Source organism: Poecilia mexicana, unplaced genomic scaffold (assembly GCF_051168715.1).
Source record: "Poecilia mexicana isolate PSO_F unplaced genomic scaffold, ASM5116871v1 scaffold_17, whole genome shotgun sequence".
In the NCBI taxonomy this organism is placed as follows: domain Eukaryota; kingdom Metazoa; phylum Chordata; class Actinopteri; order Cyprinodontiformes; family Poeciliidae; genus Poecilia; species Poecilia mexicana.
In genome coordinates, this window is record NW_028263386.1 from 20,011,571 (window position 1) to 20,039,328 (window position 27,758).

Below are 27,758 nucleotides of genomic sequence, written 5' to 3' on the forward strand. Positions count from 1 at the left end.
TTTAGAGTTTAGAATGTTTTATTATAGTTTATTGTGATAGCATTTTCATTTTTCCTTTTTTTTAGGTTTTATTTTTTCCAAAGAACAAACACAGCAAATAACTTTGAGGGGATGGAGGAAGAAGAGGTAAGACCGAGAGAGAGAGAGAAAGAGAGAGAGAGAGAGAGAGAGGAGGACCACATACATAAGATAGATCAATCCATAGATAGATAAGTAGGTGGGTAGATAGATACATCAGGTTTGGCTTGATCCTCCTCCTGTAACCACTGTGGGTTCACACGTACACTCACGCGCGCACACTACATGTCAGTTTACAAAGGATAATCAGCATCAGAAGAAGATTAATAACCATTTGAATATACCAAGGAATTTCAAAAATAAACTAATATTAGAGAGGAGCACACTGCCAAGTAAAATGGACTCACTCGCACTGATGTCAAACCCAAAAAGTTACACGGTTAGCTTGGAGAGAGAAGACGAAAAACAAAAGCAAAACAAAACAAAAACAAACAAAAAAAACTACACAGCTTGGTTAGATAGACATGAAAATATGTATACTTCATCTATGCATGCATACATATACTGTATGCAGCCTGTGTACATGTGTGCGCGCTTAGAGGGGATAAGAAAGGAAAGATTTATTTCAAATGCCCCAATTCATACACAAAAAGAAGGGGGAAAAAAATGAAAACAGGCCTCTTTCTAGATCAATCTCCCAACGTGTGCGTCTACGCGTGTGCAACGCAGCGCTAGCTAACTTGTTAGTGGTGAAATGCCTAACTGCAGATAAAGGGTCGCTCATTTTCGTAGCTGTCCAGGTCTCTCCGGGGGGCGGGGGGGAAGCGGAGGGGGTGTCGAAGTTAAGGCAGACAGCTGATTTCAGGTCAGACTACGGAGGGGCAGAGGAGATGTCTTGCACCAGCCCACTTTAATATTGATAAAACACAGGTAAACACAATATTTTGGCATTAAAAGTAGGTACTGCACAATCTGTGAAAGAAAAAAAAGTTTGAGAATGTGAAAAGGGGGGAATGGAGCGACGAGTGGCCGTAGAAGCAGAAAACGGGGCTGATTACATTTTCGATTTTGAAGCAGGAAAAAAAAAACAAAAACAAAAAGAGAACATTGCAGCAGTCATCGATCAAGCTCTAAACAGCACACGCTACACATCTGGCAGCTAATTCAGGGTGGAGATCTTAGCTTGCTTATAAGGGAGATGCTCTTGACATTTTCAGACCGAGTCAAAGTCCCCCCACGAGGGACTCAGAATACCTTTGCTCGGTCCTGCTAACAGCCTGTTATCATTCATACTTGTCATTTAAAAAGAAAGGGCACTTCCAACCCTAATGTGCCAGGGCGGCCGAGCTCCTTCGGGTTTAAATGAGAACAGTTCGAAATGGTAAAAAGCCGCTTTGAAGGTCCTGAGCAGCGTCTTTCCACGATCCTGGCTAAGACTTTTAACTAGACCACAACAACATGCCACGCTTCATCTGCAACAGCCAACATAGCTACGGAAACCTAACGAGCCATATATACACAGAAATGCGCCCGATAAATACATATATAAAAAAAAAAAGTCAATTTCTTTTTCCCCATTCGTTTTTCTTTTTTGTCTCGACTTCATAACGACAGCCAATGCTCGACAACCCTTAACGTTTTTCCTTTTTAAACTTTCCCGCTCGACTTTTCTGCTGTTCCAAAAGGATCGATGTTCACACTCAACAGTTTGGTCTTTTATTCTCTACCCAGGCGTTTTAAAACACTTTTTCCAAAAGTTTTTTTTTTTTTTTAGTGTTTATGAAATACAAAAAAAAAAAAAAAAAAAAAAGAAAAACCATGTGTGAGCTGACAAAGAGGACACAAAGACTGCAGGACTACAAAGTAATATGACAAAGATAATGAGGGGAAAGCATGGACAAAAATGACATGATTTGCATCTTTCTTTTTCTCTTTTTTTTATACAAATAATACAGAGCGACTCGAACGCCTCCCACACATCACAAACCAACATCCTGGAATATTTGTGTTGTCCCTATACTCACAGGCATAGCATGAAATCTGACTCAGCATGCAGAAACATGTCCTGCCATCATGTCTTGCTTTTAAAAATGCGTAAGGTTGTGTGTATAGACACAACATGGTGCCTGTTTTTTTTTTTCCTTTTCTTTTTCCTGACTGCTCAGTTCTAACAAAGTCAGCTCAAAGCAGCCAATGGCAGCTCTTCATCAGTTTCAGTTCCTGCAATATACCAACATCCACGTGAATCGAGAGGAAAATTATGAATTAAATGGCTGCCATAGGTTCGTGTTTTTACTCGAATGCCTAAAATCGTTTGTATCCAACCAAAAAAAGTAGAAAATGTCAGAAATGAATGTGTAAATCTGCAGGTGAAGCTGACTCTGTCCTCATACAAGGATGCTTAAGACACTCAGGATGCACAAATGGATGGATGGATGAAGCGGTAGAGAGAGAGAAGTTAAACTGTTAGTGGGCCTGGACAGTTCTGTAGAAACGCAACGGAGGGTTGGAGAGGGCGAGGAGGAGGAAGAAAAGGAGGAGGAGGAAGGGCTAGGGCTGGAGGACGCGGTGTGTTGTGGGACTTCAGCAGCAGCCGCCTCCGGCATGTTGGCCTCCCTGGCTACTGGACAGTGTGGAGTTGGTGGTGGGATGCTGGGGTCCAATCTTAATACCATTAGCCTGTGTGGAGAGAGAGAAACACAGGGGAAAATAAAAATTAAAACATGTACAAACAGTTCCTTGATAAAATAAGGAAGTAAGAAATATTTGTGACATAGAGGACATTTTCTCAATCTGATTTGAGCTCAAACTTTGATGAAAAAAAAAAAAACGCTTTAAAATTTTCATGTAAGCTTATTAAGCCGTTTCCCACTGAAGGCTGAACCTCCCACCAGAGCTCAAGTCTTCTGCAGCCTCCAACATGTTTTCTTCCAGCGGTGTTCGGTATTCAGCTCCATGTTCATGTTCCCATTAACTTTGACCAGATTCCCTTTTCCCAGCTGAAGGAAAGGATCCCTGCATATCATTTCACACCGACAGATGTATTACATTTCTTTATGCAAATTACTTTTTGTCAAATCTTGAAAAAAAACAAACAAAAAACACAAATAGTGATTCGATAATAACACAGTACGGGTATTTTTTTTTAAACATTACAGGATGTAAAACCAATAGCTAAAAATTTAGCAGTTTATGTGAATGGACAAACTCTCAGTGTCAAATAATCTGGACAAGTCTCCATTAGCTGGAGTTTGTCTTAAACTTGGGTGAAAAGGGAGATTGGCAACTTTTAGGTCAAGGACGCATCAAATTCAGCCTTTTCTCACCAATTCACTGATGTGTGATAATCTATAGTTGACGGGATTCAAGTGTCTTGAAAATGGTGCAGAATCAGATTCAGTCACCCACATTTATTTACTCATAAACACAACCATACAGCACATTAGGGCTCAAACAATTAATTGGATTAATCGTGATTAATCAATTATTAAAGTAATCGTCAACTAATTTATCAGATTCATCATTAACTGGAGGATGCACATTGAAAAGGTAATTTGGTGGAAAAAAGAAACCAGTAATCAAGCCAAAACTGTAGAAAATATATACATATAAAAACATACATTTTGCACCTTTGTCTGTAAATATGTTTTGGCCAAAACTCCTCAAGTAGTGTAGTTTTAGCTCAGTAGTAAAGGAATTACATTGTATAGCAGTTTAAGCAATAAAATGTTTATTTTTTGTAATTAGAAAAGGAATTAAATAGTTTATTTGCATCTTTTAATGCATTTATAATATTGCATAAAAAGGCTCAAGCCGTTAATTGAAAAATTTGTAGAATGTGCCATTTTTTAAATCCAATTAATCAATTAACTGTCAGAATCGATTACTAAAAATAACTAAGTCTTACAAGGCACACAGAGTTAAGTTAAATAGTTCCAGAAACACTAGATTTCAAATAAAGTTTAGTCTTATTTGGGCAGAAGCTGAACTTATATAAAAGCTCCCATTGCATTTACTCTTCACTGGCAACTTAGGGGGGGGGAAAAAAAAAAAAAAAAAAAAAAAAGCAATCTCACAATGTGTTAACCATGACGAGGGAATACGTTAATTGAAAGCACAGACATAAACGTGCAATCACATTCACTGACTACAATCGAAAGACGTTTGAATAACCGCTTCATATGGCTTTCAAGGTGAGATTAACGGCGCACAGGGCCTGCGGGGCTTTCTATTAGATCACATCATAGAGGGAGCAACAGGTGCTGCTGCGCTGCACAAAGGCAGAGGAAACACCAGCAGCAGCACTCAAGGACAACAGGATAAAAAAGAACAGCACAAATAAAAGAGGAGTAACTGAGAAGGAGGCAGGCAGGTGGGTGGTAGGGAGACACTTTCATCTCTCTGAGCTGTAGTGCTCACTTTCCCTCTGTGTTTCATCAGCTCTCTCTCTCTTGTCCTTTCTCTCTCTCTCCCCCCTGTGTGGCTGTAGCCTCGCTCGCTCTCTCCCTCCGTCTGTATATATTTATCTCTCCCTCCCAGTGCAACTCTCCTCCTACACTCGGTAGCAGTGGTGCCTCTGGGAAACACTGTATGCCTTTAAATCACATTTATTGAGCTAAGGCCATGTGTGTGTTTTCTCGTAGCGGCTGCCAACATTTCTGGTGGGGCTTCCCTTTCTCTCTCTCTCTCTCTCTCGAAGCTCAGTCAGCTGATGTGGTTTGGCCGGCCGGCCGGCCTCCGTCTGACTGTTACTAATAACGAAAACGCTGAGCGGCTCGCCCCAGCACTCTCTGCCCAACACCTGCGTTCGCTGGCTGAGGGGGCCGAATACGGTCCGAAACACGTGGAAGCAGTCAATGGACTCACACGGGTCTATTTATTACCAACGATAGCTACCACGTGTTAGCTGTTGCAGACTGGAAGGCCTACAGACAGAAGATTTCAAAGCTGTAAAAATGGGTGTACCACAAGGTTCCGATTTGGGGCCACTGATGTTGCATTTGTAATATCAACAATCTGCCTAAAAGCTGTAAAGACGTTCAGTGTCAAATCTATGCAGATGACGCTGTCGTAACATAAATAATGTGATTGTAAAGACTCAACATGACAGCAGGTGGTGGAGCTCTAGAGCAGATAAAAGATGGGAGTAATTATAAGACTTTTGTAGTCTAAAGCTCACCTCTGATTAAAAAAAAAAAAGAGAGGCTAGGATGCTAACGTTTAAGCTTAGGGGTGCAATCAATATTATAATCTGAATATTCAATACAATTTTAGCAATTTTATGTTTCATTTCAACCTGATGCTGTGGAGCTGTCAAAGTTGAAGGATTACGATCCAGAGCGACCGCAAAGTGTCTCACAATCAAACATGTAGTCGGTGTTTGTACTACTGTTCCTGATCAGAGTAAATTAAAAAAAAGTACATGACTTCAAATATTTAATCGCTGTTTGAGATTCCCAATGTAACATTAAAGCTCATAAGAAAAACCATAAACTACGAAAAGCTCTAAGGGTTTTGGAGAGGCAGTGAATGGAAACATTGTGAAATCAAGAAAAAGAAAAAAGGTGTGATATTTTGAGCGTTGTTGTTTTATTTATAAAATAAATCGACTTTTAAATGTGTTAATGGACGTGTTCCAGAAGTAGTTGGAAACCGACCAGTGGCCGTGACAATGAAGATTGTAATGCAAAATATCTATTTAACTTTTTGCATTTAGAAAGAGATATTAGATTTAGATTTATTCCGCACCAGTAATGGAAAAATGAACAGATTTCAGACAATTTTCAGCAGCTAAATTTCTACACTGGCAATTAAAAATTAAACGTTTGGCATTTAACCGGCCCTTAATCATCCTCACTATAAAGGTAAAGTTTAAACTCAGATATAAAGTTGACCAGAAATCAAAAGAGTAGTGAGAGGAGCCTTTTCTCTATTTTTAAATGACTCTTTATGACTCATATCTTTTTTTTTCTTACACAAAATTTTGCAGACATGGAAAATGATTCCTTCATTTTTCAGACATAAGAACCGGGTTTTAAGTTCTCTCTCTATGATTAAGTAAATTCTGCATTTACGTTCCGGGTCCATATGTGCACAAGCGCCATCATAATTTATGTAACCAGATAACATAGGGACAGAAACTATACTGTGTACTTAACAGGTTGCAGAGACTGCCATCTCGATGACTAATTAGCAAACCGAGAGTGTAAGCACTTATGTGAAAATTTTAATAAATCACGCAGTGATTCAAAAAGGACTGAAGGGGAGCGTGGCGGTGAATTTTATCCTTCTTTATAAACACCTGACAACAATCAGAAAAGATTTAAGGTAACGGCAACGAAAGAAGTGGTGCGACGTGAGTCAGTCGTCCACTCTTTGCTGAAGGGGTGTGCAAAAGCAGAGACCGTACAGGCAGCATGCAACAAAGCTTTACAGTGATGCACCACAAGGGCAAAAGGCCGGGTCTATACATTAGCGCTTTTGGGAAGTTCCGTTTTAGAAACAGCCGCAGATGTTCTGCTTTTAACGGCGACATCTACAAAAGGCTGTAAGCAGACATCTTTAATGCCTGAAAACCGAAAACAACAACGGGTAACGCACAACGATATCAGGCTAAGGCTGAAAGAATGGAAAGAATGAAGAAGTGGGGAGTTTAGGCTTACCAGCAAAGCACAGCAGAGATATATATATAAATATATATATATGTTCCTGAACAACTGCTTTCTCGCAGTCAAAAGGCAAAAATAAATAAAAAGTGAACTGCGCTCTCAGCTGAGGTGAGAGTGGATTGTCTATATGACCTCCTTTCTGATCAAGGGGTCCTGCTGTCGTCAGCACTTTCGTTCCATAGTGGGGCATTAATTATTGGCTGTAAGCAGATGCAAGTCGGACATATATTGCACACCCTTAATTTGTCCAACTCGCAGTTCGCTCTCGGTCCGACCATCTTCATGTGGAAGTAATCGGATTAACATTTCAGCTCAATGACTGGCTGCACAACTAAACTTTTCTGCTTCCTTTGCTGTTCCATAGATAGAAATTTGGCTGACAGTGACTGGGCTGACAGGCAGCTTACAGGCTGACTGGCTGAGTGAGTGTTTGTTTTCTTGCTGAATGACCGAGACCTTGTGGGACGTGAGGAATTTATGAGCTGGCAATATGCCAAGAGAGCGAAAAAGAGAGAGAGAGAGAGGAAGAGAAAGAGAGAGAGAGACTAAGGAGTGAAGAGTGGAAGTGGAAAATAGAGCAGAGGAAAGGAGGAACACAGGGAGTTTTGCTTGGCTGGAGTCAAAGGAAGGAGAGCGTTTTCTTCCCCCCCCTTTCCACCTCTTTTTTTTTTTTTGAGGCTAGAGGGAGCGTGGCAAACCACACACACAGCTGGAAATCCACGCTCAAGAGAAAAAGGGAACAGAACAAAGACTGGAAAAGAGAGGAAGAAAGGCCCTGAAAAAAAAGAGGACAAGAACCCAGAAGCTTAAAAAAAAGAAAAAAAAGAAAGAAAAACAGAGGGGTTTTAGTGTGCTTTACCTCGTTGTTGATATCAAACACGCCCTCCTGGATCTTCTCATAGATCTCCTTGGCTGTGTTGATGAAAGCCTGAGATGGAGACAGGAAGAGAGACAGATGAAGCGGAGAGATTTGATTCATATTTGCGCGCAGACATAAGCCCGCACAGCTCTTTGGGAATTTTCTTTTTAAACATGGTTGCCTTACAAAATTATTTGCTGGGCGTTCCAGTAGCTAGCAAGCGGGTGTTAATTTCACCATTGACTTCTGATTTGTGCCAGGTTTTTGTTTTTTATTATCTTTACAGTAAAGCCACCCTTTTACAATGGAATGTGTAAACTGCTTTGCTGAACATTTCATCCGGGTGTGGCAACTGTCCGTAAAGTAATGCAGACTTCCTGGTTAGCTGCTGAACATTCACGAGCTGTGCATGTGGAAAAACACACCCTGCAGACAATAATAAACCTCAACCGGTGTTGTGAGAGCACATGCATGTGTTGTTGATGTTTGTGCATGTGCGTGCGTGTGCTCTGAGCCTTTTCATTTGCACTCATCAGATTACAGAAAACTTTTCGTAAGGCCACAAAATGACTGGCATTGTTTTCCTCAGATAATAACTTCAAAAACGAGAAGAGTGGGAAAACTTTTTGGATAAAAAAAAATAAATAAAGATAACAGAAATACCTGCATCCTTCTAAAGTCCAGTAAAATACAGTCGCAAGAAACTCAAATGGGAAAAATGTGATTTTAATAAAGGACAGATCCACAACTTTTCTAGAAACTATTAAAAAAAAAGAGATAAAACAATCATGCTTAGTATGCAGAGAAGCAACAAATGGTTGTGCTAGCTTAGTAGGAAGACCGAAGGTAAGTAGAAACAGATGCGGGTCATTTCGCACTTCCGCCGTTTTGTAGCCTTCTAGCTCTGGTCAATTCGCACCAAAGCCGTTCCAGGTAAACAGCCCCAGTCACCGGACATTTTCTACTGATCCTGCCTCAATCTGTGTTCCCCTTGGAGATGTGCTGCACCCAGTTATACAATTAAAATGTTAAACTAACCTCCTATAATTGGTTGATAGCCTGCTGTAAAAAAGAAAATTTAGTTTTATGAATCCGATAAGTGTCATCTGCAAGTGGGGTGTCACTCTGAGGTTTTTGGTTTGAACAGGAGTCATAATCAACCTTGTGTCATAATCACAAGTTCAGTAAAAAAAATTACTATTAAGAATCACAAATCTAGAAAATAAATAAAAAAAAACATCTGCAAAGGTTTAAATACTTGGAAACAGAAGAATTAGCAAAGGAGGCAAATTAATCTGGAGTCATAAAAACACCAACAACTGCTGCAATTACATCTAGTTGGTTTAATGGACTCCAATTAGTTCCCATTATTGAAATAGGCTAATTTGTCCTTAATGTGGATGCAAGTCTTTTACAAGGCACGCGAGAAAAAGTCTTGTTGAGCAAGTACACTGCATTAAAAACAAAAACAAACTTTAAAGTCAGCAAAACCAAGCAGATCATCAAGGAATTATTTTATTTCACCATCTTTGAAAGTCTTTTGGAGGCTCTGAGCATGAAGACACATGCTGTCACTCCTATAAAGTACATCTATAACTTTATATGTGCCACCATTTTGTAGGGTCTTTTACTGCGTCTGGATGGATAATGGTACTTTTTTCCTAAGACATCAGTGTCTTTCCTCCTATGCTTTTACTTTCCATACTTAACCATGACAACCTGAGGGGGAAGGCTGTGCCTCCATGTGGTCAAATGACTAGCTGAATTATTCAAAACGCAGGTTGGACTGCTGTCAGCTATAGCCACTTCAAGCACACAGCATGCAGAGGTGAGTACATCTTCATGTGTATAGACAGAAAATATGAATAGCATGGCAGGAGGTTACGTAATGCCAGTATTAATATTAATAATAATTACCAGCTGAGGCAATTTCATAGCAGTGGTAGATGTGTGCGGTTTACATGCAGAGTTGTCAAGCAATTATTTTATAAGTCCCACAAATATGTGGCAGTGAACATATTAGCTTTGGAGATATTTACTAAAAGAAACAAATCTTTCATATGTCAACGCTAGCTGGGCTTCTGCCAAAAACAAACAGTTGCGTTGTGTAAAATGTGTTCTCAAAGGAGACAGAATACAGCTAATCAGAAGACGTGGACTTTTTAAAACACTTGTCTGTTTCGTCTCGTGCTTATGAAGGATGTTTGTAAGGATTTTACCAGCACAAGACGTCAATTCAGTTTTAAAGTATAGCATTTCTTAATGGATGCTATTCAAGCGTCTCCAAGGCTTTTAGAAGTGTAGGTATTATGAAGGAGGATCTTGTTAGAGAATACAGTTGGGCATTTGTGTAGATCAGGAGTAAAAATCGAGCATGGATTAGCACAGAATCCGTCTTTCTTTTCCACACACACACACATACACACACACACACACACACACACACACACACACACACACACACACACACACACACACACACACACACACACACACACACACACACACACACACACACACACACACACACACACACACACACACACACACACACACACACACACACAGTTACAAACAACTCAGAGGATCAAAGTTGATTCAATAAAGTGGAATTAAAGATCCCAGAGAGACTGCCCTATGACTACAGGTATCGATGCTTCTGTCTCCAGGGGAAGTATCTTATGAGTTACGATTGGAGGATTTCAACTGGAGAGCAATAACTGGGATAAACTACCTGAGCGACTTCAGCTGCGATCCCACACTATGAGGCTTGCAGACTGTTTCACTGAGCACATATGTAACATGCAAAACCAAAAAAAAAAAAAAAAAAAAAAACTGTGCTGAGAAACGAAAAATGTGTTCTGAACTCCTCTCTGGCACCTGTCAAAAATAGACTGAGCCCAAGGGTGCTCTCTACTCCGTGATGTCCTGCTCCCTCCTGCGCTCCTTCCTTCCCTCCTCACATCACTACACCTCTTGTTCCTTCGTATCTCTCTACCGTGGAATGATGGCGAGGTGAGACGAGGGTTAAACTAAGAACTAATAAGAAAATACTCTACAGAAGAAATAAGCACAGGAGAAGAGAGAAATGAAGAGCGAGAGGGGAAGTGGGCAGTGGTTGGTGAGAGGATCTTTATGAAGGATTTAGGAGAGGGCAGGGAGATGAGACGATGAAAGCATGCTCGCAGGATCTCTTCGTCTGTCTCTAAAGACCATCCCATCAACCCCAGTGTCCACCCACAGACCCTGACGACAAACTCTGCACACTGATTGGCTGCTGGATGTCGCTGAGGAAAGGTGGGGTGGAAGTTATGAATATGTATGAACTTTAACTGGTTGATATACTGCTGGAAAATAGGAGGAGAGATGATGGGGGAAGGAAGGAAGGAGGAAGAAATGAATGGAAGAGGGTAGGAAGACATAAATGAGGAAAGGACGGAAGCTGCGCCGGAGGAGGGGAGGGGACGGGAGAGGGGGATGGCAAAAAAAAAGAAAAAGAAAAAGCGATGACGAGTGGGAAGGGGGAGGTGAAGTAGGAGAGGTAAAGAGCAAATGATGGACGTCGAGGGATGAGGAGGGATGGAGCGAGAAGAGATGAAGGGAAGGGAGGAGAGGAGAGGCATCAGGAGGATTCAGAGGACACTAATGAGACAAATTAATCATACCACACACACGCGCACACACACACACACACACACACACACACACAAACCCTTCCCCCCAAATCTTAACCCCAGAAGAGCGCAGCTCAACAGTGTTGTGGGTGTGAGCGTTTGTATGATATAGACTGGTCAAGAGAAGGTTGGAGAGGGATGGGGGGAAAAAAAAATCTAAGTAAAAACAAAGAGAAAGTGTGTGTGTGTGTGTGTGTGTGTGTGTGTGTGTGTGTGTGTGTGTGTGTGTGTGTGTGTGTGTGTGTGTTGTGCCTCTGGGTGGCATGCTGTGCTGTGTAGGATGGGATTAGTTATGTGATTGGATAAGTGAGAAGGGGGTCCCAGAGGAGCAGGCCTCGCATTCACTGCAACAACACCAGGGGTGTGTCTGTATGCAGGGCGGAGCCGTGCATTCAGCGTGCTAACCGCAGTTCAAAACGTTAACGTGATCCATGCAGGGTTAGGCTCCATCACTGTCACCCACCCTGCTGCAGCTCTAAAACATGGACTTCGACTAAATGTGCAACAATCAAATGGCAGATCAACCCTAAAAAGGACAGAACATTAAATGCAACGAATCGTCGCACCTAAAACTTATTTTTACCAAACTCATTTGAGGTAGAGATGCACCAATCAATCAGCCAGAGATATAATCTGCCAATTTCACCTTGATCAGTGGCTGGGAGATCTAAATCTCCCCTCCTGCCCCCCTGTTTATTAAACACAGGAAAACTAATAGCGACTTCTATTTTTGTCTATAATTCAGTCAAAATAATGTACTTCGGTACACTTTTCAGTATAACACACATTGGAGAAAGAATAAGGTAACATGGTATGCTTTAATGGATGAATAGGGATAAATGATCATCAAAATCCAAACTGGAATCTGAAAATAAAGTATCTGAATCCATAATCAAACCATGTATATTAAAATGCGTTTGACAAGCCATTATTTGCTCCAAATAGTTTTTATAGTTCAATGGAGAGAAGATGTTTTCATCCAGATGGTTAAAGGAGCATTTAGGGATTTCAGATTTGCCTTATTTCTGTGACCTGGTTGTATATCTACCTAGTAGAAGCACAACCGAAGGGCACAGTCAAAACAGCCTACCTCTGGGACCATGCTACTTTTTTCAAATATTGTCTCAACGATTGTCTAAAAACGAGAATATATGCCAAAACTAAAACAATGGGTAATTTGAGTCTATTAGATGTTTCAGAAAACATAACCCTTAATGTGCTAATACCCAGTAGTTAATGTCACGCCAACAGTTTTCCATCCCCAACCAAACCAACCACAAGAGGGTTTGATGACCGATTAAAAAAATATATTTAAAAAAAAAATCAGAGCCATTTTTACAGATTTACTCCAAGTCTTCAGAGAAATCCTTCAATAAGTGCTCTCTGCTGCAAACAAACAGAGCTCTAATTCCAGCTACAGATGTCAACAGGCAGCACCAACAACTGTGAAAGAACAGATAATGGCTGTGAAATTGTGGTGTGGCCTGAGATTTATTTGTCTGCAGGGAAAAGGGCTGTTTGGCATTAGCGTTGACCTGTATGGAGCGGCGTATATTTCACGATGACAGGTGGTGTTTAAAGCCGTTCCGAACTCAGGTTCAGGTAAGCTGGTAACCTTAATCCAGTCATTACAGCGGCCATCACCAATTGCTAGTGAGCGTGTGTAATTACCTCCTCTACATTAGAGGCAGTCTTGGCTGAGGTCTCCATAAATATGAGGCCGTGTTCTCTGGCGAAAGCTTCACCTTCCTCTTTTTTCACCTCTCTCCTCGACTCAAGATCGCTGCAAAAAGAAGCAAACAACAAATTCAGGTAAAAATCATCCTAAAATAGCTAATTTTTTTTAAAGCTATATTTACCCCTAAAATTTCTACCATGAACAAATTACTCATTCGCCTAGAAATTCTCAAAATTTTGTCATGCTGCAACCACACGGAGCGCAATTTACTTACTAAGCAGTGCATATTGTGAAGTGGACGGCAAACGAGATTTTTTTTTGTTTGTTTTATAAATAAAAATCTGAAAGGTGTGGTGTGCATTTGTATTCATCTGGACATTTCTTTACACTGAGGTGGTGCTGATAAAGTGCTCTCAGACTTTTGATTTAAAAACAACTTCCTTACAGTTGTGTGCTTTGTTTTAGCTGACTGATATCGCTATGCAAGCTTAATGATGAAAATAATGGATATTTTCCACCTAGAGCATCATGAAACCTCCAGAAAAGTCAACAACTTTACCAGTTTATGTCTAGAGCAAAAGTGAAATCTCACATTCAAATTTTCCTGGCAGCTCTCTTGATTTAACCTTACCTCACATAGTGTTGAATCAAAAATACTTGAGTATAGAGAGAAAAAAAACACAGCAAAAATACAATTGAATGCCAAACCTCAGAGTTTGCTTTAAGACACTGAACCTTCTTACTGTGCACATTTTAGTCTAGACACACCTGTAAGAGGAGAGTGCTTGGCCAAAAGAATACGAAGCCAATCCTTTTCACAATAGAATATTTTCAAGCGTTGGTGATTGCTGCCACACATTGCTGATGGTCCAGCCTTAAGTAGGCCAGCATGTACTCTTCAGTGTGGAAGAAAGGAACAACTCTACCTCTTGTTGCCAATGAGCATGATGACCATATTGGAGTTGGAATGTTGGCGGGCGTCCTCTAACCAGGTCGTCAAGTGGTTGAAGGTGTCCCTTCTGTTGAGCAAGCACAGATTTTTTGGTTTATCTCTGACTGCACTGTGAAACTGGAAACATAACAGACCAACAATCTGTTGTTGCATATATATGTATATATGTATATATACACACACACACGCACGCACACACACACACAGACCCCAATTTAAGAAGTGACAGATATTACTTTCTCTTGAAAACTGTTAGGTGATGTATCACTTCCTCTTTTATTGCTTGAAACATTTAAGAGAAAGAAAAGGCTCATCTTGTCGTCATCTGATGGCTTAAATAGAAACATTTAAACTGTCTTCTGTCTAATTTAACATCGGGTTCCCCTTAGAAACTACTGCTTCGATGTTTCTGATACCAGGCATAGGTGAACAGTTATGCAGGAAGTTTATTGCATTAGACCATTATTGCATTGCACCAGAACATGCATCAGCAGTTGTTCCTTCCTATTCGAAGGCTTTTTACATGTTCTGCACGGTGCAAACAAAAAACAGGAAATTAAAGACAAGAGCTTGATGTGCAGCGAAGATTGTTCTTAAGGATCTTTTTTTGTTTTTTGAAAACCGTGAAAATAAAAAAAAACAGTAAAAAGGAGGGGTTTTTTAGATTATGTATTTTTGTTGACATGATCTTTGACCTATAGATGTTCTTCAGCTGCATTTAGAGGCTACAACAGAACATTATAAAACAAATTAAACCTTCACATCTTTTCATAGTACTACTTTTTAAGATAGCTTTTTTTTTCCTTTTTGAGGTTTTATCCATTTTCTACGTGTCCTGGAAAATAATCCACTAATTGTTTCATCTCAGTTGAAAGAGCAACACTTGAACATTAAACATTCTTTGAAAAATTCCTAAGAATGTGGATTTACCAGCAGATTCAGAGAACCAACCTGTTCTGGTGGCGTTAAGACTGAACTGCAGATTGTCACATAATGTTCCTCAGGGCTGCATTCTTTACCTTGTCCTTTTCATAAATAGGATGTCCGGGGGGCACAGTTTTAACGAGTGAAATTATGTTATTTTCTCCTTTCACTTTGCATATAATATTTAGCTACATGAATCTATATTAAAAAAAAAAACGGATATGTTAGGGACTGATGTCGATTAAATTTAGGCTGATTGTGTTAAAACAGACCTGAACTAGACCTGTATGGCTTGTGAAATTGCTTGAGATGGCATTTGTCATGAATTGGGTCAACAACAAAAAAATACCTAGTTTCATTAAACTAAATAGAGATTATATCCAGGAAAAAAAGTCTGGGTTGGCTCTTAAACCATTAATACTGAAAAGGAAAGGTAGAAAAAGGAGTAATATTCAGTTTATTTATATTGAAAAAAACATTTCCATCATTTGTATTTAGAGTTTCAAATAAAATAGCTCAATACACCAAGTAGCCATCAAATTTATATGTTCTCCACTATTGAAAAAGGCACAATTTTTATCCATCTTTAATCATTTGTTTTTCACTTCAAGTCCAAAATGGGTTTATCTCAAACTAATGGCAAAAGCCCACGTTGCCGACAGGATAGAGAGGCAGCGAAAACAAGAGGCCGGGATCATAACATTGCTCAACAGAAAGTCGTATGACTCATTTCATGCATTTAGATAAGGTGCTGTAGATGTTCACCAAACATAAAGTTGAGCAGTAGCAGCCAGTTCAGACATGTTTGCAATAGCAGCAGGGTGGAGAGAACTCGATGGTATAACAAATTGAGTACAAGTAGAAGGCTGTAGGAGAAAAAAAAAAAAAAAAAAAAAAAGATTTCAGGAAGGAAGAAAGGTGTCTGTGTTGCCACGCTTGCAGTCACGTTTTTTTTTTTTTTACTACTGAGATGCAGGCTAGTGTAAGCTTATCTGAACATGCATTTCATTCCTTTTTCATGCATCACAGAAAAAGGCTATTATTTAAAGCTGACTTCCAGTATATAGGTCTTGTGCTGAGAGATGGAAGAACAAGCCTTTTCAGTGTTCCTGAATGCATCCTAATTGTGCACGATTGGCTGGGTTACCTTGTGATGTCATAGACTAGCAGTGCTCCGGCTGCTCCTCTGTAGTAAGACCTGGTGATGGACCGGAACGACTCCTGGCCGGCCTGCACACACATACGAACATGTTAGCTAACCAGATAGAAAATAAAACACTAAACGCCGAAAACACCCGCATTTGCTAATGTTCTGCTTTGTTGACTGGGCTGAAAACGCATCTCTGATTAATCACATTTAACTTAATGGCGAAATTCGTTTGGGACTCCCTGCGTAAAGTCCAGCTCCAGGTTTTCAGGCACTGAGGAAGACAGAGCGGAGCCTGTAACTGGATACAATGGAGATCTGTCTTTCACTCTCCATACACCCGTCACGGAGTCACTACTTTCTCTCTGCGAGCACGTAGAACCTTCCAGTTTCTCAATTTATGCTAAACAAAGGAGGTCACATAGCGCAGGCTGCAGCGCTGAAGAGTTTCGGATCAGACGTGTAGCCATCATGTCATTCTTGACAGCCCATCCTGCTCAGAGTCACCTTGTACTTTCACTTCCTCTTCCATTATTCCCCTCTCATTGTTTCACCTCTCCTTTGTCTTCCTGCTGTCCCTCATCTTTTCTATGAATCTTCCCTCTTTCCATCCCTCTTGTCACTATCCAGCATTCTTACTAGCTATCCACCCACCCCCCATTCCAAAGTCTATTCATTCTTTGGCTCCGTTCAGTTGTACATTAACAATGTTGTCTGTGTTCGTCCGGGCCACGGAGGAAAACAAAACGGCACTCTATCCCAGCAGCTGCGAGTCCTGCTCTGCTCTGACCTCATCTGAAAAGCCAGACAGACACACAGGCAGCAACACCAAGTCAATGAATCATTCAGCAAGTCAGAGCACCAGGCAGCTAGTTTTGTCTCCCAGAAACACAGGGAGGTTGAGGGGGGGAGGAGGGATTTGGAGTCGGTCACCTAACCAGCTAGCAAGAAAGCGACGAAAATGCTCGGCTTTCGAACAAAACGTCAAACTAGCTGGTTGATGAAGAGTCGGTAAGTTATTCAGAGGGCAGTCAACCAGCCTGTGATGCCATTAGTGAATAAATGATAAATAAGAGTGTAAGAGAGGGAACACTGTGTCTGTCTGCCATCTGGCCAACAGGCTTTTGTGCAGAAACACACACACACTTATTCATATGGCAAGTGCAGCCCACACAATGATCCAAATGGCTTCTGTGTTCGCGTTCTGGTGACGGTGTATGATTGCAGAAGGCGAGCCTGGCCGGGTTTCAGTTCGGCGTTCACTGCTCCGTACCTGGATGGGCCAGGTGAACAGTAGTCGTTGTCTAGCGAGAACCAAACATGCAGGACTGAGACACCAGAGGAGCTGGGACAGACACATTGCAGGCCTTTTCGCTCTGGTCGTGTCACTGTTGATTTTTTTTTATTTTGTTTTAAATGGAGTTCTAACTCCACCTGCTGGTCGACTGTTTTACTGCACGTAAAAAAAGCACTTTCTTTTTAAGGCACTTTTCTTTTTGTACTTTTTATGATACACTGCCCCTACATGGCTTGGCTCAGAACAGCTCAGGAAGCTTTAAAGAGGTGCTTACAGCAGTCAGGAAGACATTAACCCCTTAGCTCCTTCACAGTTAACATTTTTCTCATGAATGGGCGAGGGGGGTGACAACTAAAACGGAAAACCTGCAAATCACAGCAGCCCTTAGTATTCACCATTATCCTACAGAGTAGTATTAATATTCACACTGGTGTTTTAAATTAGAACTATCCAACCCTACTTCCTCTTATGTGAAAACATCAAATTAAAGAGTATTTTGTGGCTAAAAGCCTTAGCTTGTACAATGTGTTAGCATGTTATGGCTTAACACCACATTCTGAATTTTATTTCTCTCTTAACTTGTAAATCTCGGGGAAAGCAGTTTGAGTCCAGTACTTATTAAGAAAAAAATCAATAAAAATGTATAGACTGTCAAAAAGGTTCAGAATGACCGCAGCACGTGTGACCACTGGACACATTAGCTTCCTGGAGGTTTTAGCTAGCAGGGTACAGTAACAAATACACTGGCAGGACTTTGTCATCTTTGAAAGTTGCCAACCAAAGTTATGTGGCTTTAAACTGGATTCAGGACCAACAACAAAACAGGAAGCGAAAACCAGCAGCATTATACGTTATATTTTCAACCAAAACATTAAAGCAAAACTCACTGAGGTCACCTGGTGACTTGAATCTACTAAATTCCAAACAGGTCACTGCAATATATGTGGAAAGAGGGCCCAAAAGCTAAACAGTTTCAAAAGCAGTGAGGCGTTTAAATTGAAGTCAGATGAAGCCCAGAGATGTAAGAAGCCATTTAAAATTGGATTGAAATTGTATTTTCTATGGTATGTCTGCAGCTGATTCGGGCTTCAAGGAAGAGCTAAACCTTCAGTAGATTGCAAACATTTTAATGGAGTTCAGCAAAGCTTCTCCATTTGGCCCTTTGTTTCGCTCAGTCTCTTTCTATAAAGAGATATGCTGAAGGTGGAAATGTTGGCAGTCTGCTGGAAATCGCAGAATTAAACTAAATTCTATAGAAATACACATTACTACAGAGCTTTTCATAATGCTAGCTATGCTAACTGCTATTTATGACACTGGATGAAGATACAAAAAATTATTTACAAAGAAACTCATAGCATCAAAGCCAGACACTGTCAGCTAGAAGTAACTATACTACATATAATTCTTTACTATTCAAAAGTTATAAAATATATATTCATCTATAAACAGACGCCTGAATGAAGACATTACCATCATATTTAACACCTAATTTAAGAGATTTTTAAAGCAGCCTTGCAGCTTACTATTATATCTGCATACTGCTTTAGAGCAGCCTTTATGTGAAGCAACAACAAGTGGAAATGGAACCGCAGCCAATAGATTATTTACCGTATCCCAGATTTGCAATTTGATCTGTTTGCCATCTATAGTGATCATCCTTGCGCCGAACTCCACACCTAAACGGATAAAAAAAAAAACAGAGGAATAAGAACTGAGCACGCTCTGATAAAGACTTGTTTAAAACCTTCTGATTAATTAATCAACTGCATGCATTTATAAATTATTTAAAAGGTTTATACATGATCAACACAGAAAGACTAAAAAAAGTTCATGTCATATGGAACAAATGGAGAAGACAGAAAAAAAACTAATTCTGACACAAATGACTAAAAGTGTTTTTTCTGCATATAGTGAAGCAGAACTCTCGCTGTTCATGCACATATACCCGACACATCTAAATACTTTTCTTCAGATGTCAGATAAAGTAAAACGTCTTTATTCAGAATGGTTTGAACTGCTTTTATTCAAACGTTGTCCTTTTAATGCCACACCCAATTCATGCTAAATAAATAAATAATGGGACCGACCCAGCCCAGGACTGATCATACGAAAAATCTATTTGCATGGGAGGGGCAGACTTTTTATGAAAACGGAGCCGTGGTTCCCGGGCTTATGTCAAAGCTGTGGTGTTTCTGATATGCATAACGCACAATGTGAAGCACTGAAGCATGCTTTTTAATGCAGATATAACTGAGATCAGCAATGAGTTGACAAGAAATAGGTTTAATCAACAATTTCTCAAATAGATATTCATACAGATGTTTTCAAAATAGGGAATTCACTTAAGGCTGTTTGCTTAACACATGTACAAATCAAATAAGTTGTTGGAGATTTAAATTTAAATAAATTGAATATTCAAAATTATGTTTGGGATGTTATTCTTACAAAATAGATTCAATATTACATTTTAAAAAGTATTTGTAAGTTTCACAGTGTGATGGATAAATAATCTCTTTTTTTTTAGTGTAGCACAAAATGTTACTTCTAGCAAAGTGCCTGAGTTTGTGTGTGTAATTAGTGTTCAATACTTCATCACAACACTTAAATGAATACACGCGTGTCTTTTCTTACCAATGGTGAGGTCGTGAACCGGCTGAAACCGCTTGTCTGTGAACTGTAGTAATAGACATGACTTTCCCACACCTACCAAAGGAAAAGAGGGGAAAAACATACATGAAAAGAAAGCATTTCAACAAGACCGAGCACATCAGTGTTTGTGGGCGACTTAAATATAGGCTTACAAATAAAATCCATGCATATTTAACAAGAGAACAAAGTTCAGATGAACTCAGCAGGGAGCTTAAGCAGCTCCCTGCTACTGTTAACTGTTTACGTTGAGTGACCAGCTGGCTCCTTCCTACGTGTGATACCACTGGTTTTTTTTCCCCTAGTTGAAAGGGCACTAATGAATCTGCAGTGATAAACACCTTGCTACTCATGATTTCAGCTCCGAATGTTGCTTAAATACTTGAATGACAGAGTAAAAAAAAAAAAAAAAAAAAAAAAAACTATCAATAAATGCCCATGTCAGGTCATTTATTCAATATGGTAAACTGTAGCGTTACAGATGTTAAACAGAAGTTGCAAACTGAGGCCTTTGAAGAAATTCTGATCCTGGTCAGTCGCTTTCAAAGACAGTATATTTTTTTCTTCGACATACAACATCCCAAACAACTAAAAAGTAGTTATTCTTAAGACATTTCCATACAACATCTTGATAGCCGATATGCTGTGTGTAAGTTTAAAAGTTGATTTGTTTCAGCTTTTCAACCCAAGTTTTAATAAAAAAATTGTCACGTTTTGGCCTATATAACCATTGAAAAAACATCAAGTTCACAGTATTAATGCTGACAGCCACTGACAGCCCTCGCGGGTAAGACCATAAACTGATTGCTGAACAAGCTGGCTGTTCAGAGTGTCATAGCGTAGCATTTAAATAATGGAAAATTAAGTGGAAGGACAAAAATGAGGAGGAAAAACCATGTACACAGGCAAAACAGATAATGAGAAATTTGAGAGTGAACCAAATTCAACTTCAGAAGGTGGACTTCAGGGTACTGAACTGAACTGACCCACGTTAGTTCTCACTACTTGCATCACCATTTTCCCAAGGTATATAAATCTTAGACACTACGATTTATATTATGGATGGGCTCAAAAGAATAATAAAGTCAATTCAACTCTGCAATTGTACTATTAGCATACAGAGATATAGTACACAACTCCTGATATTCAAAATATCAGCATCCGAGAAAGGCCTTACGGATGCTATATCGCGTGCACTCGTTTTGGGTTCACGACTACAATTAAATATACTAACCAGCTCTACGAGAAAACAAGCATTATCTAAATTAAAAAGTGCAGAAATGAAAAGATACCAAAAAAAAGGTGTGGATGAAGTGCTAATGAGATTGAAAAAGAGAGACACACAAGAAGGTGACAAAGCAACATGATGCGCCTCCTCTGTGGTTTCCAAGGATCGACGTTGCCAGGCAGTGGCGTTGCTAGGCAGGGACAGGGTGATGACAACGATAACCGACAGAGGGACCTAAATGAGGAGGCTTTGGTAAAAGTATAGTAATCATACCATCATCAGCTCTATCACACTTATACGGGGAGGTCTGTGGCTATTTGCACTCTTTCCTAGTAATGCTAGAATTATGGCAACAGAGAACTTTATTCTAAATTGTGCAACGTCTTACCATGTTGTCACCATCCACAATGCTTATCAAACTATCCCAGCGCCGTTTCTGGCCAGGCAGCAACAACTTTGATGCCTATGCTGCAGAAAGTAAGGGCAAACTGTCTATAGCAGCCTGCAATCAAAGCCTGTCGGGCTACAACGGTGAAAGTGGTCACAATCACAGCAGCAATTAGTGGGAAACTAGGTAATGTTGCTATAAAAGCACCTTCATCCGGTACCAAGCTGTGGCAATGACACCTCATCACAGCTTACTGTGAAGATACTTTTAACTGTACCCACACAAACAAGAAAAATCTGAGAAAATACAGATAGACAGGAGGGAGCAGTTTGGAAATTATATACTGGATCTTTACTGAGGTTTTTAGCTTAAAACAAGTACTATTACAACTGGACATATAGGAGGTATGTCAGGAGCAGGTGAGGGAGGATTTGTTTACCCAATAAGAATGACAAGACATGGCCTGGTATCAAGGTAGGTAAAGATTTTTTTTAAAGTTAAAAGTTTTTAAAACTGCGAGAATGTTCTTGTGGTTTTCAGGGAACATGTCCACAAAATGTCAGGAGAACACTTTGTGTGTTAAAGCAGGTTAGCCCACAGGCACAGCTGGGAAATCGTAGCTAAACATCTGGAGATAAATACAAGATCAATAGAAAGGACTGAATTTTAAATAACTCTTAGAGATTCAGGGGGAAATAATCTGCTGTAAGCCGGTAATTTTAAAACAAACTGCAGGAAAATGAGCCTGTTATTTTTTTATGGTAATCCAGTATTTCATTATTGTAGAAGAACTGACATCTGATCAGATTTTTTCCCTTGTTCAAATGGGGGTTGATCAAAAGCAAAACTAAACTCAGGAGTTTTGAACATGGCGTTCGCAATGTTTTGATTGGCTGCTCTTCGAGTGAGCCCGCCCTCAGCTCCTGAGGAGAACTTGTTATGTCCTCTGGTCAAGGAGCAAACTGGTGGTGGGATAGGAATGGATTTTTTTTTAGTGCGTAGACCAAAGTCTGGGCAGTGGAAACACAAAGAACTGGTGCTTAGTAAAGCCTAGCAATAGTTAAGCGCTGGAATCGGCATCGTGGAGAAGATCCTGAAGAGAATCTTTGGTTTTAAGAGTCTCCATCAACCGATGGCAAAATATCACATAGCATGTATGTGGCAAAGTGAAGTAAACCACAAATTCATTCTTCACTCAGGGACACCGCTAACATGTTTTTCCAGTTTCTGAAACAGACTAACTGTAGTCATAGCAACTAGTTCTTTATGACCAATATCCACAAGCTGTCCAAACGCATAGAGTAAAATTTAGACACGATTACTCTGTATGTGGGTATTCGCAAACTGAGACGTTTATAACTTACATAAAAGATGTCCCATTTAGAAGAAATTACACTACAGACACTAGAGTTTTCAGCTGAAATAAAATGCTTATATTCAGCAGATGTAACATTTCAGTGCCAACCAATATGAATGTTAGAAGGCTAATTTGTGTTAAACACAAAGTACAGCAGTGGCTGACTGATGTCATACACAAAAGAAAATGAAAGAAGCTGGATGATTAATAGGAGTATTATTAATCATCCAGTTTATTTCAGATAAACTAACTGAGCTGCAGCCTGACAACAAGAGGAATTTTAAATTAATTTACAGAACACACGATATTTGATGAGGCCCCACAGCTTGACGGGTAAAAACAACAAGCTTTGATTTTCTATTAAATGAAAAAGGTGCATCAAAAGTGGATGCATTTGGCTGGATGTGTCAGTTTTCAACCGACCTATGCGCTGCTGCTGCTCTGCTAAGTAACCTGAAGCTTAGCAAGGTCAGCAGACTGCATCCCAATCCCTGCTGAGGAGTCCAGCACGGCGTCAGGCCACATAACCCGTCCTCACGTTTGAGCGTGAACCGAAGACGTCCCTCAGCACGTTTGAAACACCAAAATGGTTCTTAAAACAAAAACGACTCGGGAGATTACCGGGGTCTGATTCTAGTTTTAAACGAGGGATTTACTCTCAACTGTCATATTCTCTGATTAAATTATCCTAAATTCCTCCTGATTTACAGGCCGGCCCATTAGAGACCGCAGTGCAAGTCAAATCACATGACAGCTGTGAACCACAGGGATGACTCAGTTAAAATTCCACTTCTTGACAGTGAGCTACTTCCCTTTGGAATATGACATCTTGCTAAACGGAGCTTAAAAATAGTCCTGAACGACATTACAAGTCACACAGAAACATTTCCCCTACTTGGATGCATCTCCTTCCAATTTATACATTATTTAGTTTAGCTGATATTTTCTTATGAAAACAGTTTCAGCAAAAGATTGGCTATGAGTAGTCCTGCACATTCTTATCTAAGAAAGAAGTACTTTTAGGTTATAGAAACCTAATTCTAACCACATGTACAGTTAGGCTCAAAATCATTCAGGTGTAATGTAATCTTAATTTTTCAAACATTTCTAAATGGCACGATTAGAGTCCTGAACTGAATTTGATGAGAAATCTGTGAAGAAAGGCAAAGATTAGGGTGATGGCAAGGAGAGTTTCCATTGTAAAAGATCTGGAGGTCATAAGAAGTAATAAATCCAGAGGAAACCTGCAAAAGCAGTAAGAACGTACTGCTTATCAAAAGTGCTTAATGAGTGAATGGTGGGGAATTCTCGTAAAGTCAAATTTAAAACATACAATGGTAGAAATTAAAGTGTTGCTGGAGATGCTTAAAAAAATCCTTGTGATCAGATGCCAGAGAAAGCGAGTTTTCTTAGAATAGAATAATGCAACACCATCCCTCCCCCACCTGTTGCTGCCCAATGCTGGTCCAAAGAAGCTGTTTTACTTTCCACTTATTAACCAGCAAGACAAATTCAGTTGTTTTTTTTTGTTTGTTTTGGGAATATTTTTGGTTGCGTAAAAACCCTGACAGTCAGGATGTGGAAACCAAAGGATCTACAATTGTTACTGAGGCGAGGATCTTTATGCCAATAACGTCTCTGGAAAGCCTGGCCTGAAAACCCGCAGCCATCCCACTTGGAACAGAATGCCTGTTTTTCCCTCTATAAGAGTTCAATCTATAATTATTTACTTCTGGATGTCCTCGTCGCTGCCTTATGTAACGGAGCAAAGTCTCTCGGCCACGCTGGATAGAGGCCCAACTTGTGTGTGATACACTAGGAACGGTATTTCTCCTCGTGTAGCTTGTTTGATGTTAACTACCAAACAAGAACAACAAGAGGAGGAAAAAGTGCTGTGAGGAAGGTTGCTAAATGCCTGTATGCACCACAAACCCAGGACAAAATGATGCTCCTTCCTGGCAGTGCTGATTAATAGATTTTACATTTTAGAAAATGTCTAAGGAAGTTGCTTCCTGTGTTTAAAAAAAAGAAGACTGACTGGCAGCGAGTCTTGCTCGTTCTCCTAATGACAGCTGCATATCAGAAAGAACTGGATGAATGAAGTGGTGGAATTTGGTCAGCATTTCTAACTGATCCTGTTGGACAACATATGACACACAGTTTGTCTCACTGATGGCATGGGGCTGGTTAAGGCGAGACTGTAGCCTGAGGGACACCGAGGGAGTGACTGGAGACTTTGGCAGCTTTCTGTATTTCAGTGATCATTTAAATTTAACACATAAAGTGATTTTTTTTCCATCACAGACAGAAACACTCCACTCGCACATCTCTGATCTCTGTGGAGATGACGGGTGAAACAGAGAGTGTTAACTAATTTGTAAACTGGCAAGATAAAACCCCACTGCGTTTTTATAAAATATAAACATTACGATGTAAAACAAATTGCGACAGCTGAGAATATTTCTAGAGAAATCAAAATATTCAAGTTAGGAGATTAGATCACTTTATTTAGTCACTGCAGGTAAATACATGTCACCTTGTAGGTATTATTAGCAAATAAATTTCATTTTTATTAAATAGCTGAAAATAAAAACAGCTCTACTGTTAAATCAAATGTTCTAAACAAATAATAAAAGCTAGGCTCTTGCTGTCCATTAATGAACTCTATTTTTAAGTGGTATGACTGCTGATCTCTTTATTCCTATTCACTATAATCAGGCACCGGGAGCTTTGTCTGTTTGGAAAATCAGAATACACACAGCAAGCCAGTTGGCAACTGGCATATCTCTTAAACAGCCATTTGCAAATTTACAAGCAGGACAGATATTTAAACTATTTAATAAGGTAATATTAGTGTGTCATATTTGCATTACTCCATAAAGAGCAAGATTTCAAAGAGTTTAACATTCAAAGAGTCTAGAACTGTTACCTTTTGTGGTTTTCTATGCTTTTGAAGTCTAACCATCAAAATCAAGATAAAAGTGTTATCTGCAACTCTACTAATCAATGTTAAATGATTTCAGCTGTTGCAAGAATACTTTTTGTTGTTGTCCTTTTCTTTGAAATGCAGCTCGTACTATCCATTTTTGTTTTAGCTTTGTCAGTTAATGTCATTTAACATTTTTAAACCAAGGCTGTCATACTGTGAGAATCTCATACTAACATATTTAGATATTCAACATTGTTTCATGTTGGGATATGTTTTTTTTTTTCTTTTTTCTTTTAATAAGTGTTTACCAATTAAACCAATAAAACGCCACATGCAGGGAACATGAAACTATTATTATTAGGCAGTTCTGACCATCTCAATCACAGAAAGCCATAATGGGCTGTTAGCTAGTTAAAAATGCAAACTTGGCTCTCAAGAAACACTGTCAAAAAGAGTATAGACTAGAAACAGGAAAGCAAAATAACATTTGGGCTTTTTTATTTCGATAAATTGCTCTTTTCATAAAAGAAAACCTGTTTCTGAAGATAAAACTCAGCAGCGAAAATATATCTTGGTCTGACAAACATGTAGTCAAGCTGGGACCTTGGCAACAACTCACTGAAGCATTTATTACTATAAATGACAAGAGCCAGCACAGCATGATGCTGTTTTGCAATAATCTTCAAGTAAACACGGTGTCCATCACCAGTCATCTAACTGGATGAAATTACAGCAGGCCCCTTTACATGTTTATAACTTATTTCAGTGTAGTTAAATTTTATTACTTTAATTTGACGCTGAAGTGGAAAAAGTACATGCTGAGCTGTCTAAAGTAAATCGTACTTTGAAGCTGCTACCAAACCAGTCAGTTTTCCCAACACCGTCTCATCTCTAAGGTACTGCAACATTTAACTTACGCAGCTAACTCAACAGCCCCCACCATTAGTAAACAGATGATGGGATTGTCTTCATAATTACGGGGTAACCAATTAGGATGAGCCACAACTTCAACAGTCTCGCAAAACAGAACCATCTTTTAATGAGAAAAGAGAAGCTTCAATCATGAACAGAAATGTGATCAAAAACTAGAAGTGTCTCTACGCCATTTCAGTGGGTTTAGCTTTAGGCCTATGTGTCAATGCTAATTTTAACTGTTACCGGTGGTAAATGTAGAACAAAAATATACACTACAGTTTTTTTCTCGTCTGTTTTGAGATCCAATATGATGACAATTTGCTGTCGTGACAGCTGTTGCTGAACATTTACTAAAAGCTAAGCAGTTAGCGGGTATGCTAACACCCCCACCCTCGACGCAAACGGACAAAAGGCCAAACATCTGCCGGTGTAAACAACCACAACGGCACAGTGATGATGGGGAAAGCATGTGTTTACTTATCCGTCACTGTCAGTGTGTTTTTGATACATTCTGATATGTCAATAAGAGAGAATGAGAGCTGTCATACCACCCCTTGGGTCTCTGCTTTTACCACGTCATTGGACTATCCAACACTGCGGAAACACATCGCTAACTGGTAGCTAGGTGCTAACTGAGTGCTAACTGCAGCTTACCCGTGTCTCCGATGATGATGTATTTGAAGAGATACGCATACGCCATGGCCCCTGGTTGTGGCAGTCAGTTGTCTGAACCGTTACACCTTCGTAAAACCGAGCGAGAGCCGTGTGAAAAGAGAGTCTGATAGCTTGTTAGCCTGTTTTTTTCTGTATCGGTGCTCAGGAAGGAACAATAAACAGCCAGAGCCTCGGCTCAACGTCACACGGTCCGCCCTCGCCACGCTACAAAATGATATGTTCAAGGTATCCTCGGAAACGTCACGATGTGTTTCAATGCATCCTACAAAGTTGATATTCAAGAATCAGACAACATTCAACAATTCATCTCTTCTTATTCTGCTTAAATATATACACCAGAATTCTGAATTTTGTGTTATTGTCTAAAGTAAAGTTTAACTGTTGTTATAAAATAGTAAAT

At 39.7% G+C, this 27,758-nt stretch overlaps 1 protein-coding gene across 1 annotated transcript; it reads right to left on the bottom strand.

Moving 5' to 3' along the window:
• Nucleotides 1-27,582, bottom strand: rab2a (RAB2A, member RAS oncogene family). Its single transcript, XM_014987038.2, has 8 exons — nucleotides 27,338-27,582; nucleotides 19,852-19,923; nucleotides 18,829-18,896; nucleotides 15,921-16,003; nucleotides 13,824-13,916; nucleotides 12,891-13,002; nucleotides 7,546-7,614; nucleotides 1-2,697 (listed from the first exon to the last, which is right to left on the bottom strand). Exons 1-8 carry the CDS (start codon nucleotides 27,381-27,383, stop codon nucleotides 2,602-2,604), a joined length of 639 nt encoding a protein of 212 aa, XP_014842524.1. The 5' UTR covers nucleotides 27,384-27,582; the 3' UTR covers nucleotides 1-2,601.
• Nucleotides 27,583-27,758: the final 176 nt, after the last annotated feature.